This window comes from Artemia sp. Qi Xiang Cuo, chromosome 14 (assembly GCF_049724085.1).
Source record: "Artemia sp. Qi Xiang Cuo chromosome 14, ASM4972408v1, whole genome shotgun sequence".
Classification (NCBI taxonomy): Eukaryota; Metazoa; Arthropoda; class Branchiopoda; order Anostraca; family Artemiidae; genus Artemia; species Artemia sp. Qi Xiang Cuo.
In genome coordinates, this window is record NC_142807.1 from 44,099,261 (window position 1) to 44,113,648 (window position 14,388).

At 34.9% G+C, this 14,388-nt stretch overlaps 1 protein-coding gene across 3 annotated transcripts in view; it reads left to right on the plus strand.

Annotated features, from left to right (window-relative positions):
* Sec71 (ADP ribosylation factor guanine nucleotide exchange factor Sec71) overlaps positions 1–14,388 on the plus strand; it is a 201,612-nt gene that overhangs the window by 100,765 nt on the left and 86,459 nt on the right. For all 3 annotated transcript variants that reach the window (XM_089100054.1, XM_089100055.1, XM_089100056.1), the window contains 4 exons: positions 2,050–2,177; positions 3,084–3,379; positions 5,529–5,701; positions 8,701–8,861. In XM_089100054.1, the coding sequence (XP_088956180.1) occupies positions 2,050–2,177; positions 3,084–3,379; positions 5,529–5,701; positions 8,701–8,861 (758 nt within the window). The remainder of the gene's footprint in view (positions 1–2,049; positions 2,178–3,083; positions 3,380–5,528; positions 5,702–8,700; positions 8,862–14,388) is intronic.

The window sequence follows — 14,388 nt, forward strand, 5'->3', positions numbered from 1 at the left end:
GAGCAAGTCAAAATTGAAAGCAGTGATGTTTTTTTTTTTTAATATATATATCCATGGGATTGGGTACTGTGGTCCCGAAGTTCAAACAATTAACTTAGGTTACTACCTTGAGGTACTTGCTAAACTACTGGCAAGAGAAAGGAAACAACGATCCGAAATGTCGAAAGACAAATCATTGGCTATCCACCAAGACAATGCGCTAGTTCATTCAGCGTTATCTGTTCCAGCGCTAGAACCTCCACTGTATTCACCAGATCTTGCACCATGTGATTTCTATCTGTTCCCTAAGGGGAAAATCTGCATCGAAAGGGAGAAGATTTGAGTCTGTAGAAGGTGTAAAAGAGAAAGCAGCATATATCCTGAAGGAGCTGACAGAAGTTGACTTCCAGCACTGCTTCCAAATATGGAAAATTCGCATGGAGCGTTGTAGGGATAGAGAAGGTGTATATTTTGAAGGTGATAATAAGCAATCGTGTATAAAATAAAAATTAAATTTTTCACAACGTCAATCTTGTTACTTAATTGCCACACCTCGTGTCAGATTTGTTTGTAGTTATAAGAAGAGTAATTTAGGAGTATTTGTTTTTATGACTTTAATCAAATTTATACAATTTATAACACTCAATTTGGTTAAATCGTTTGAGAGACATAGGACAAGAACCGACAGACCGGTTGACAACTTCTTGGGTTTGAAAAATGACAATTCCTTGGGGTAGAAACAACACGGTTAAAAGTAAAAGATATTGTTCAAGGAAAATGGTAAGCATGTGTGGACCGAATGCTCGTTCAATCATCCCCTGAGCGAAGGATATGTGACGTCATTATAACAACTGTACGAAGGCCAAAGGCATGAATGAGTGAAGGAGGCAACGCAAAATCCGGCGAAGGAGTTGTAATTTAAAAATGTTAATTAATGGTGTTGTTGAAGGTGTTATATATTAATAATTTAGTTAGTTTATGTAGTCGTCTCTTAAAAAACTTAGTAATGACCATTAATGCCTCAAACTACACTGCTCTGCATTATAGAAGTCGTAATTGTAACAACATGGCTCTCTATACAGGGTCATTATATCCCATTCCCCGATTTAGTTAGGGACCGTAGTAAAAACTTCAATACTCCGTTGGCGTTTGAAAAACTTACTTCCCAGGTAGTAAAAGTTGCAAATTTCCATCTTAGCACTATTAAGCGTTGCTTTCAAAATTCTAATCTTGAAAATTTGCGACCCTTTTTAAGTCCTTGGCTCGGCCCATCCTCAACTACAACACCTCTGTTTGGTATCACATGAATAGCTTCGATCATTCAAACATCGATAAAATTTAAAGATGTACCATTTAATTCTGTAGCTATCGTGGCTTATTTATCTACAGTGTTTGAAATTTTTAAAGTTATCTTCACTTCAATGCTGTAGGATCAAAACTGACCTTCTTATTACGCTCTCAGTAACAAAAATGCATGCATACTATGAACCCAAACATGTTTTCTCAGTCAAATTATTACTCTCCCCTGGCGCATCACTGTAAATTTACCCTACCGGATAGAATAATTATAATAAAAAGAAAAAAAAAATATGGCTCTTATTTTGTTAATTCGTTGTTTTCTCAATACTGTACAGGGTTATTATATTCCATTCACTGATTTATTTAGGGACCGTACTATATAAACTTAAATGCTCAGCTGGTGTTTGTAAAATATACACTATAAAAAAAATTGTGGCTCTTATTTTGATAATTGGTTGTGTTTGAATCTTCAGAAGCAAATAGAATGCAATGTGAAAAATAAATGGAAATAAGCAATGCAATTTACTTCTTTCAACTGTTGTTGATGCTATTAGTATTGGATAGTGTAATGTTAAATTAGACACTAACGTTTTTTTGCATCAAGTTCATTTTAAGTTATAAATAAATATTTTGTAAATATTAAAATAAATACTCTCAAAATCCTCTTTGAGAGGGGCTTCCAGTCCTGGTGTGTTTTCTTTTTTAATTGGACTTTCAGGTCATTTTCTTGTGTCTCTTATCAGGTACATGATGTCTCTTTTTTCATTTCAGCTGGCTTAAAACAGTCAATAAATGAAACAAGTTCTCAGAGCGTTGTTGTAGCTGTTGATAGAATATTTACCTGCTCAACCAGATTAGACGGAGATGCAATCGTAGAATTTGTTAAAGCATTGTGTCAGGTATTAACTTTTCCTTTAAAAAGATTGTTAGTGTTTCTCCTTTAAATTACGGCCAAAGTAATGTTTCCCTCCTCGCTCTCTCTCTCTCTTTCCTGCTTTCTCTCTCTTTCTTGCTTTCTCTCTCTTTCTCCTTTTTGCAGCTGTCTCTTCTTCTGGTTTTATAGCGTTACAGTAACGTGTTTCTTTCAAGGACTTCCAAGTATCAATGGTATAAACCTAGAGAACTAACTGGAGAAAAGGAAACATCTTGATAAAATAGTCCTTACTTCATAGTATGCAGAATGATCATAGTTAACACATTTTGAATGCAGCTATCCTTCTTCTTCACTTCTTTCAGTGTTTTCCACTTTTTCTACCAAATTCGTGAATTTTTTCAATTAACCTTTGTACAGTCTTGAAACTTGTGCTGAAACCATTACCATCTACAAAATTTGTTTATAAATGCCACTATAGAAATCGCAGTGGCGTCAACACAAAATAAAACGTCATCTACATATTTGCTAATGTAATTCTAATTTTTTACTGCATTTCTTTTAACACGTGATATGAGGAATAATTATAGATGGCGTTTCATTTAATAAAAACGGCCAGAAACTCGACATTTGACAGAAACTCCAGAAACGGTGCGGCTATAAACGAATTTTGTAGATGGGGGTTGTTTCAGCACGAGTTTCAAAACTGAGCAAAGGCTAATTTAATTCGTACAAAAAATTCAGAAGTTTTGTAGAAAAAGTAGAAGACACTGAAAGAAGTGAAGATAAAGGTTAGCAGGGTGCAAGATGTGTTAAATATGATTATTTTGCATATTATGAAGTAAGAATCGTTTTCCCAGCATGTTTGCTTCTCTTCAGTTAGTTGTCATACTGTATCACCGTATCTAGGCTTACACCGTTTTAACTCTTACAGGTGTCAATAGATGAGTTGAACCATCCTACGCATCCTCGTATATTTAGTCTTCAAAAACTGGTTGAAATTTCTTACTACAACATGGGAAGAATTAGGCTACAATGGTCTCGAATCTGGGAAATCTTGGGTGATCATTTCAACAAAGTAGGCTGTTCCCCGAATGAGGACATTGCAGTCTTTTCTGTGGACTCATTGCGTCAGCTTGCCATGAAATTCATTGAAAAGGGAGAATTGTCGAATTTTAGATTTCAAAAAGATTTTTTGCGACCCTTCGAGCATATAATGAAAAAGAACAAGTAAGTTAACACCCTTTTCGAGTTATTCTTAATTATTGGCATGGTTATAATACATTTTAGTAGATCTAGTGTTTGGATTAACTAATGCAGTCAGTATGCTAACCATTTTTATTGTCAATTTAACTTTCTGTGCCGAATCTGGATGTTCAAACTGAATTAACTTTTTAGTTACGAATTTGCTGCTATTATTTTTCTCAGTATTTGTTTTTTTTTCAAATTTTGGTATTTCCGATTGAAAAGAATTAATCATGATAATAACTGCTTAAATAAGTTTTCTAGCGAATTTTTATAACTTAAGTTAAAAAATGTGGTCCTAGTTTCTGTAGCACCCATAGTTTTTTTAACTTTTCTTTAGTTTTTGGTTTTTCAAATAACAAGTTAGTTTTTTGTTTTTCAAATAACAAGTCAATTTTGAAGAGTTATTACCCAAAACTTTGGGAACTCCAAAAAATAGGATTAAATTTTAAAATTCTGAATATAAAATGGCGCTAGAAAACTTTTCTAAACAGTTGTCTAAAAAGTCCAATCCAAGTCATCAAAATTAAAAGTGACTATAAGAACTGTTGCCTGTGGAAGAATTTCTTGTAGTTGATCAATGTTTTCTAATTTTTATTCATTTTAGTAATTTAGTCTTCAATCTTAATGAAGTCATTGGTAATTAGTAATTTTACAGCATCAAAGTTTGTTTATTCTGGAAGCAGCAAAAAGGGAAGAGACATGTAGGTTGTGGCTTGTAGGTTGTTGCTGATATAGAAATCAGCTTTGAAAAACCAATCAATTTTTTATTTCAAGCAATTCAGTGAAGGGGATTTAGAGATTCCATAAATTATTGACTAATCGAAAGGCAGACACACACGTGTCTCTTTATCTGTGTGATAGCTTGGTAGTTAGATTTGTAGAAACTTAAAACGTGGTTTTCAAATACTCTTATCAAGCATACCGTGACAAAGGAACTAAAGGTCATGATTAAAACAGAAACCTATAATTTTTATTTTTTTAAGGAAACCTTTCCTACTTAAAAAAAAAACCCACTGATTTAAACTACTTTTTTGATTGTCTACCCTCCTTTCCAAATCATGAATTTTTTATAAGGAAAAAGCCAAGTGAGCAAGGCCGTGTCTAGGATTTTTTTTTCTGGGGGGGGGGGGGCTTATAAAAAGGCTTTACAAAACGCATTAAAAATTTATTTGAAAGCATACTTGTTGCTTTTTACACGTAGTACCGGGTTCAAACCCGGTAAACCCCTTCATCTGGCCTTGCAACTGAGTAAAAAGAGAGGCGGAGGAGAAGGGTCAAGGTTCAGATTTTATTAATGGAAATAGCTCTGGAGTGGCAAGTGCTGAAAGGAAAATGGAAAAAGTCTTTTATACGAAATTTTTGTTCAGGTTTAGTAATTCAGTTCAACTTTGAAGTTTTGCAGTTGAAATATTAGGCCCGTTCTTTTGCCATATGATCTTACATCTAAGATCTCACATCTTACTGCAAAGATTTCCGTTCTTTTAACTCATCTTTGTTCTAAGATTTTAGAGCTCACTGATGTTAGCAAAAAGTGTGAAGGACGTCATCTTTCTGCCATATAAAACAATGATGAGAGAAATTTGATGATATATTCATCATTGTTCTTAGACCACTGATCAGAGAAAAATGATGAAAGACGTTTGCAAAGACGTTTGCGTATAGCGTTTACAACGCTATACGATGTAAGATCTTAGTGCTAAGATTTCTCTTTTAAGCGTTCTTTGTCAAAAGATGTAAGATCTTAGCACAACGATGAGTAAAAGAACGGCCCTATTTTCAAGAGGGTGAGCTCTTTGATTTTGAATTTGTATGCGTAATTATATACCTCTGACGTTGTTAGTAGTTGAATGGGGTAGGGGGTCAAGAGGATTCTCCGGAAGAAGCAAATTTGTTAATGTGTAGCAATTTTCGACATATATTTCCAGGGTAATCAAGTTTCTTTAGACCCTAGTGCACGGGCTTTCTTCCTTAATTTAACGAGATTGCTTTTCAGTAACGTTCCTATCTTGAAAAAAATTCGAGGAGGGTAGCAACCCTCCCCCTATTCTCCGCAAGAGTCTGTATGATTTTTTTGTTTATCAGATGAATAATCATTTTAGCCTTGTAACTACAATTAATTTTTTTTTCTAAGGTCTCCAGCTATACGCCACATGGTAGTGCTCTGTATTGCTCAAATGGTCAATTCCCAAGCCAAGAATATAAAATCCGGATGGAAAAACATCTTCTCCGTGTTTCATATTGCCGCATCTGATCAAGACGAAGCAATTGTTGAACTAGCATTCCAAACTACTGGCAAAATAATAGGTGCGATTTAATTAACCACATTTCTTTGAATTCCCGTTTGTAACTTCGACGTGTATTCATGGAAAAAAAGAGTATTATTCAAGTTTTGTCTATAAAAAGATAAGAAATGTCTCATTGAAACTATTACCTTTTATAAGTAGCATTTATTTAAAAATTTATTGGTTAAACACAACTATAACGTATAAAATGATGAGCCATTATCTTAACTATGTTTCAAAATTATGAGATTTTGGTATAGACTAGGCTTCATAATCAAGCTTGCAAATGTTGAAAGGGTGGTGGTATTGTCCTTCAGGTTCTACTAGAAGACATTCTATTAAAGAAAGGGGTTATTTTTGAAGTATTTTCCTTGGAAAAGGTTTCTTATTCTCAATCAGTGGAGTAGCGAAAGTCAAACATGTGGCTTTTGGCCCACTTGTAAGCTTTGGAAGTAGGTTTTCCTGAGTTGAAACCTACGATTAAATTCTAAGTATTTGTCAAATTCCATTTCCTAGATAAAGCCCATTTCCTTGATGACTATATTAATTCTGAATATTTGCTATAATTCCTAGAAGCTGACAGATTAAAATAGAGCCGTTCTGTCAAATGTCCTGATGTGTATCTGCATATTGTGCTGAATATAAGTTACCAATTTAGATTACTTGAACCAGTTCTAATTCTGTATCTGTCCTCGCCATGGGTACATTCACTGTATTATATGTATAAATAAACATTTTATACTCTAAACATAAACTATGTGATGGTTAGAGACTCTAGACATCCTCTACCAATAGAACCCAGATAATAGGCCAACGCTACCATAAGAATCCAAAGAGAAGAAGTCACACTTTACAAAGTAGTACATAACTTTACAGAGAAGTAGACAATTCACAGAGAGGCGATCCAAAAGCTTACACACTTTCAAGTATTTCATATAAAATATAAAAGCAGGAATTAACTGCCGCTTCTCTAAATGTTTGACCAGTGTGCATCATGTGTAGTTTTATTCTTAAAATGGCTATAACAAGTAAGCATAACTGTTTAAATTTTGTTTCTGAAGAATTAAAGCAAGAAAAAAAGGAACTGAGAAATATATTAAGATCTCGATAATAAACTACTAAAAGCCCATTGGTCGGTGAAAAATATATAGAAAACTCATCAAGCCTAACCAGAAAACAACAGAAGGAAAAGAAAAATAATGAATGCATGATCAATCTACTCACTAGTTTCATTAGTTTCACACTTTCTGTCAAAACTTTAGCGGTTACCCCCTCACCACTTTCAAGCAATAAGCTGAAATCACTGGGTTGACCTAAGTTGTTGCTCCCGCAAGACAGAAACATTAAATGTAAAATTGAAGATTAGTCCTGCCTTATAAACTCTAAATTATGTAAATCTTCTGGGCTATGTTTTAATCAGAATTGTTGCCCTTCAATTTATTCCCATTGGCAATCCTTTTTAAGACTTTTCTAATGATTTTACGTGAATATTTAAGGGCCGTACACCTCGCTACATAGAAGAGAAAGAATGAAATTATTCTGAGATTATTTGAAAATACTTTTTGTTTATATTGCTCTTTTATTTTACGTTTCGTAAATACACAGTCTCCAAATTTTGTTGAAGCTGTCTTGAATTGCTATACCTATAAAAACCAATAGTGTATATATTTCCTTTTCAAATCATCCAACAGGTCTGTCATTTCAGATTTTGTTGGGCGGGGAGGGGGAGAAAACAGAAGTAAAATTGATTTGTCAAAAATTGGCCAAAAATAGCAATGACATCGACAACTATTCAGGTAAAATCTATATTGAGTCTGGACAGCCACTATAATCTTGGTTGCAGTTGTTGGTCGTGACACAAATGGCTTCAGTAAATGTTTGACACGCAGTTGAACGGGACTCAGTGAAGTCCTTTCACGCTTGATCAACATAAAAATCCATAATACCATCATATTCATCATTTAAATCATCATAATCATTATAAGCAAACTATTCAAAATTTAAAAATGTGGAATGGATATGAAGATTCAACCTCTGATCGAGTTTGAAAAGGTTTCTAGGAAAAATTTATTAACTTTTTTATCGTTCTGAATTTTTTCATCCATACAGGTGAATAAATGTTACCTATATGCGAGAGCCAATCTGATGCAATTTATCAAGCGGTGTCGTAGAGTTACAGATGAATTTGGCATCAGCGGGATTCAAATTTAGACCAATTGAAATTGCCTGAAACGCTTTTTGTGTCAGAATTGTATGTTTTCGTTATTGATTTGTTCTTAATGATATATTGAATTGGGAATTTTGAAATATGAAATATTAAACCCTGTCTAATTAAAAATAAATCATTGATTTCAGTCTTGAATAATTTTGAGATAATTTATTGCTGGTTCGACAACCGACATATTACCTTATACGGTATAGACATTATTCCCTTATACGGTATTCCTTATACGGTATAGATTTTATATTTCCTTATTTCCTTATCCGGTATTGACATTATTCGCCAATGTCTATCCTAAAATAACTATGTCTATTATGAATTTGTGGAAGCTTCTGGCGGGTCGGAAAGCAGGAGTTGCCGTGGTTCTGTTATTATAGGATCATATAGCAATAAGTGGTACTGTTACTATATTGTCGTGCCTTTTTTTGGCGTAATACCTTAAATTAGACATTTTTTTCCAAAGCCACACTGCCTTACTGTGACGAACAAATAAATGTTCAAATGGGGATAGGTCCATTTATTAGACAGTGAAAACAGATACAAAAGTCTGGATATCTCGACCACAGATAGAGCGATCGTTATCAACAGATATACTAAACCATTAAAATTAAAAATAACACATTTATACAGAACAAAATAATTGCTTCCGGTTCATTCACCAGATTTGTCTGAGAGAGTTCAATAACTGGGTTCATTCAAAGTCATGAGTTGTAAATTTTCTTCTTTAATATTGCCCAAATGTAAGTGGAATTTCTAATGAAGACGGTAACATTTTTCTAATGATGTGTTTCTATCATTAGGTCAGCTGTATGAGCGACAGTTTGCTGTGATGATTGATAGCTTTCAGGATGCCATTAAGTGCCTCTCAGAATTTGCTTGTAATGCTAGTTTCCCGGACACCAGTATGGAAGCCATTCGATTTATTCGTCAGTGTGCTAAACATGTTGATGAAATGCCCCAGGTATTATAGATTTCATTTTTCATCAAGGACAGATTTTTCTGACAATTTGTTACTAAGCATTATGGTCTGTTTGGCTAAGATCCATTCATACTGTATTTTAGTCTTTTAACTGGAGGCCTTTTGGCCTGAGCCCTAACTCATTTTGCGGATTCCACCCTTAATGGTCTTTTAACTAATTCTTGTTTATATCTAATTAGTGGTGGCCACCGTTTTTGAAAGATGAAATGTTTGAAAACCAAGGATACATAGAGTTTACATCCAGGCGTAAGCGGAATATTGTTGCACAGGTAGAGGGGGGCAGACAATGGATATTTGTACATTCGTCTCTAAAGTTACATAACTAAGTAAAGTCGGTAAAGTGTCCTGATGCCCGTTTTCCTTCGCTATCAAAATACAGTAGGATAAGCATTTTAAGATTCCCTCGTATGGCCAGCAGTTATAAAGTATAAGAAAACAATGAAAAGTAACGAGAAGTCTAAATAGACAAACTAGCTGCATACAGATCATACTGGATATTGGTACAATAAATATTCCGAAATCACGTTAGGCACAATATTCATCAGTGAAACTGAAATACTACTCCCTTAATATTTGGTTACCATCCAAGAAATCCCATAAGATTTTGAGTAATTTTTATAATATGGTCCAGTTTGGAGTTTAGTACCTTTTTAATAAGCTGGCATATCCTGTTGTCTACTTTCAATGAACTAGTCATATTTTCCTTATTTCTTTTTTGTATTTATTTTAGTTTAATCGATAGATTTGAATCTACCCCCTAAGCTCTTAAGCTCCCAAATCTTTTTCTCTTTCGTCATTTTTGAGACAAAATGTACCCTTTTGCCCTTGTCTAGGATCTCCTTTAATCCCTGGAAGGGTACAAAATATCGCAGGAAACGCAATTACTTCTGTCTTGACAATCCATGCTTCAATGGTTGTTAGAGTGGAACTTAGCAAAATAACTTATCACTTATTGGTAACAAGCATGTACTGATAAGAAGTACTAGTTCTAGATTTTATGGTCATATGTGTTTGCTACCTCTTAAACCACTGAATCATCATGAAAAAAAAATGTTTGCCTTTGCACGAAAATTAATTTACAAATTAAACGAGGTTTTCTTATGGAAGTAAAGAGCGAAGTTGAAACTAAAAACGAAAAAAAATTATTCCTTCACAGTTTATGGAAAACATTCGCAAAACTAGCTCAAATAAATTGACTCGTCATATTTTCCCATTTTTGCAGAAGTCTTCATGCTAAAACCTTAGTGAAAACCACTGTATATAAATAATAAAACAGTTAGATCACGACTCAGTGATCTTTGGCTACTATATCCTCGGCGCGTACTAACAGCTCCTCCCATTTAATCTGCCATCAGCGGTACAGTGTATATTACACTGGAACGCGTATTTTCGCAGAAACTTTCTCAAAAGGCTTTGAAACCAAATTGAGACTTCGAAACCTACTTGAAATCATAGACATTGCGCTAGCGCTGCCTAAGTAAAGAACGATGTGGGCACAATAAGTTGTTTGTTTTTTTTTTCTCCATACCCGGGCACTTCGTATCGAAAGAGTCGTCGTAGAATCTTCGAAAAGGGCTCATTCGATTGGAAATTGGAGTGGCTAGTGCCCTTTTTAATAGTCGAAAGTGACTGGAGGGCAACTAACCCCCCCCCCACGCCCATCATTCCCGCAAATACGTCCAATCAAAATTTTGAGATAACCATTTTGTTCAGCGTAGTTGATTTCCAGATAGCAAATATCTTTTTGAGGAGGACACTCCCCCACAACCCACGGGGCAAGGGTTTTAAGTTATGCCCTGAGGGCATATAAGGTTTTTTTTATAGAAAGTCTTGCCATAGAAACTTCGAAAAAGGTTTTTTCGACTGAAAATTCGAAGGGCTAGCGCCCTTTTTAATAGTCGTAAGCGATTTGAGGACAACTAGCCCCCCCCCCACGCCCATCATTCCCCTAAACACATCCAGTCAAAAATTTTGAGATAGCCATTTTGTTCAGCATAGTTGATCTGCAGAGAGAAAACATCTTTTTGTGGAAGACGCTCTCCCACAATCCACAAGGTGAGGGTTTTGTTATACCCTGAGGGCATATATGGTGTTTATAGAAGGCGTAGTCGTATAAACATCAAAAAAGGCTAATTCCATTTGAAATTGAAAGGTCTAGTGCACTTTTTAATGGTCGAAAGTTATTGAAGGGCAACTAGCCCCCCCCACGCCCATCATTCCTCCAAACACATCCAATCAAAATTTTGAGATAGCCATTTGATTCAGCATAGTTGATTTCAAGAGACAAAATATCTTTTTGAGGAGGACACTCCCCCACACCCCTCTGGGCAAGGGTTTTAAGTTATGTCCTGGGGGCATATAAGGTTTTTTTATAAGGTGTTGTCGTAGAGACTTCAAAAAAGGCTCATTCGATTGGAAATTCAAAGGGCTAGTGCCCGTTTTAATAGCCGAAAGTAATTGGAGGGCAACTAGCCCCCCCCCCCCGCGCCCATTAGTCCCCCAAACACATACAATCAAATTTTTTAGATAGGCATTTTGTCCAGCGTAGTTGACTTCCAGAAAGAAATTATGTTTTTGTGCGGAACACGCCACTACCCTCCTAAGGGCAAGGGTTTTACGGTTTACACTAGGGTCATATGAGGTTTTTATCGAGAGTGTTCTCATATAATCTTCTAAACAGGCTCATTTGATTGGATATTCAAATGGCTACTGCCTTTTTCTTATAGTCGAAAGTGATTGGAGGACAACTAGCCCCCCCACGCCCATCATTCCCCCAAACACATCCAATCAAAATTTTGAGATAGCCATTTTGTTCAGCGTAGTTGATTTCCAGATAGAAAATATCTTTTCGAGGAGGACACTCCCCCACAACCCTCAGGTCAAGGGTTTTAAGTTATACCTTGGGGGCATATAAGGTTTTTATAGAAGGCGTTGTCGTAGAAACTTCAAATCAGGCTCATCCGATTGGAAATTCAAAGGGTTAGTATCCTTTTTAATAGTCGAAAGAGATTGGTGGGCAACTAGCCCCCCCCCCCACGCCCATCATTTCCCCAAATACATCCAATCAAAATTTTCAGATAGCCATTTTGTTCAGCGTAGTTGATTTCCATATAGAAAACATATTTTTTAGGAGGACACTCACCCACAACCCTCAGGGCATAAGTTATGCGCTGGGGGCATATAAGGTTTTTATTAAAATCTTTGTCGTAGAAACTTGAAAAAGGACTCATTCGATTTGAAATTCAAAGGACTAGTACCCTTTTTAATAGTCAAAAGTGATTTGAGGGCACCTAACCCCCTCTCTCGCCCACCTTTTCCCAAAACACATCCAATCAAAAATTTTAGATAGCCATTTTATTCAACGTAGTTGAAAGTTTTGGAAATTAGGTCTTTAAGGATGACAACCCATCCCCCCACAGCCCTCAGGGCAAGGATTGTAAGTTATTCCCTGGGGGTATATAAAGTTTTTATTGAAAGCGTTGTCGTAGAAACTTCAAAAGGGCTCATTCAAGTGGAAATTGAAAGGGCTAGTGCCTTTTTTAATAGTTGAAAGTGACTGGATAGTGACTAACACCCCTCTCACGCCCGCCATTTTCCCAAACATATCCAATCAAAATTTTGAGATATCCATTTTGTTGAACATAGTTGAAAGTTCTGGAAATTAGGTCTTTTAGGATGATAACCCCCTCAGAGCCCTCAGTGCAAGGGTTGTAAGTTATGCCCTGGGGGCATATAAGGTTTATATAGAAAGTTGTTGTATATGATTTATAGAATAGAGTTTAGTCTTCCTCAAATCAAAAAATGCACTGTGATAATACTAATTCCCAAAAAAACATCTCAGCAGTATCCTAAGAATAGATGAGGGCATTATGTTCAAATTCTTGGGGCTACTTCTGCTCTAAAGCTTAAACCAAATCCAAATTGTGTAAGTGTATCCAACCTATCAAAGAAATTATATAGATTTTTTTGCGATTGGTGTCAAGTTTTCTATTACAGGTCAGCTAGAGGAGTTATGAAACTAAATTAAACAGTATTATTTGTGTCCAGATTTTTACAAGGGTGTATGCTGTTAAAAATTGCTGAAAATCTTTCTCCGGAATACAGATAGCAGGCCAAACTATAAAGTCTTAAAAAACGAAAAGATTTAAAGTTTTATATTCTTTTTCCCTAAAAAGACTATGTCAATATAAAACGAACAGAAATTAATTAAAAAAAAACTTTTTCCTCAAAATAAGTTTTTAAAAGAAAAGTAAAGAACTCCATTAAACAAAAAATGTGCAAAAATAAAATCAAATAATCTACCAAGCCTAAAACTACCACAAATCAGCATCGATAAATAAATGAAAGCCAAAACGAACAGAAATTACAATAATTAACCGAGTCAAACTCAAAACGAGCAGATATTAACATATTCAGGGTGTAAAACTCCTATGCCTTCGCAAGGCCAGAATAAAATTTGTATTTAACTGAAAAAATACAAATGAGTGTGGATTGTCAGTTTAACAAGTATATACTAATATTAAGAGGCCAAAATGTTAATCTTATTTGATTTATTAAAGTTACAAAAGTAAAAACATTTCTATTTTTTCAGTAAAGTGCAAATTTCAACAATTGCAAATATCAACCATTTTTAGGAAACAATTTAAATTTTCTGGAAAATCAAGCAAGCTCAGTTTTCTGTAAGGAGCTAGTTTTTTCAGAATTCTTTAAATATAGGGAAATACCAGGAGTCAAATTGTTTGAACTTGCTTTGTAGATATGTGTTCTATAAGCTGAGAAGTAATAGTTATTGTTCTTTTAAGGGTCAGATTAGCTCTTTACTTCCATGAGAAAAACTTTTCTTTATTTAATTAATTTTTTATTGTTTTTAGGTTTTCAAATATGCACTAATTGCCTTTAAAAATGACTTCTGTCTAACTTGACGATGGACTTAAAGAGGTCAACGTGGGTTTTTGTTAAAGAAGGGGGAAAATGAACATTTTTTGAAATCCCTGTAAAATGGTTCTCGTAATTAACTTTTACTGTAAATATAAACATAAATAACACTTGTTATTTTTAAATCAAAATTCAATGGATTTATTTCATTAGCCTGTTTTTCAAAGCGTGTTTTTAGTTTTTACTTACTAAGTAGGCTGGGATGAGAGTATGCAAAACGGGGATCACAAACTTCTGATTAGGAATTTTCGACCTTGAAGACTATAATGGTGCCCTTATTATACTTCTTAGCCTTTGAACTCCAGAAAAGGCACCAAAAGATACCATTATGGCACCTTACTATAATGTTCTCAGGGCGAATTTGCCAAAGTACGTTGGTGTAAATGAGTTGCCTCTAATGGGAATCATTACTGCTACTCAATGTAAAAAAAAGCAACTGATTTTTCCTGCTTTTCAATATAGTGGCTCAAAACCTCCAGTAGAAGATTTTTGACCGTGGTGATTTCTATGGTACGTTTTTGTTCCGATTCACCGTCATTTCTTAGGAGTTTCAAGATCTTTTGAAAATTTGGCG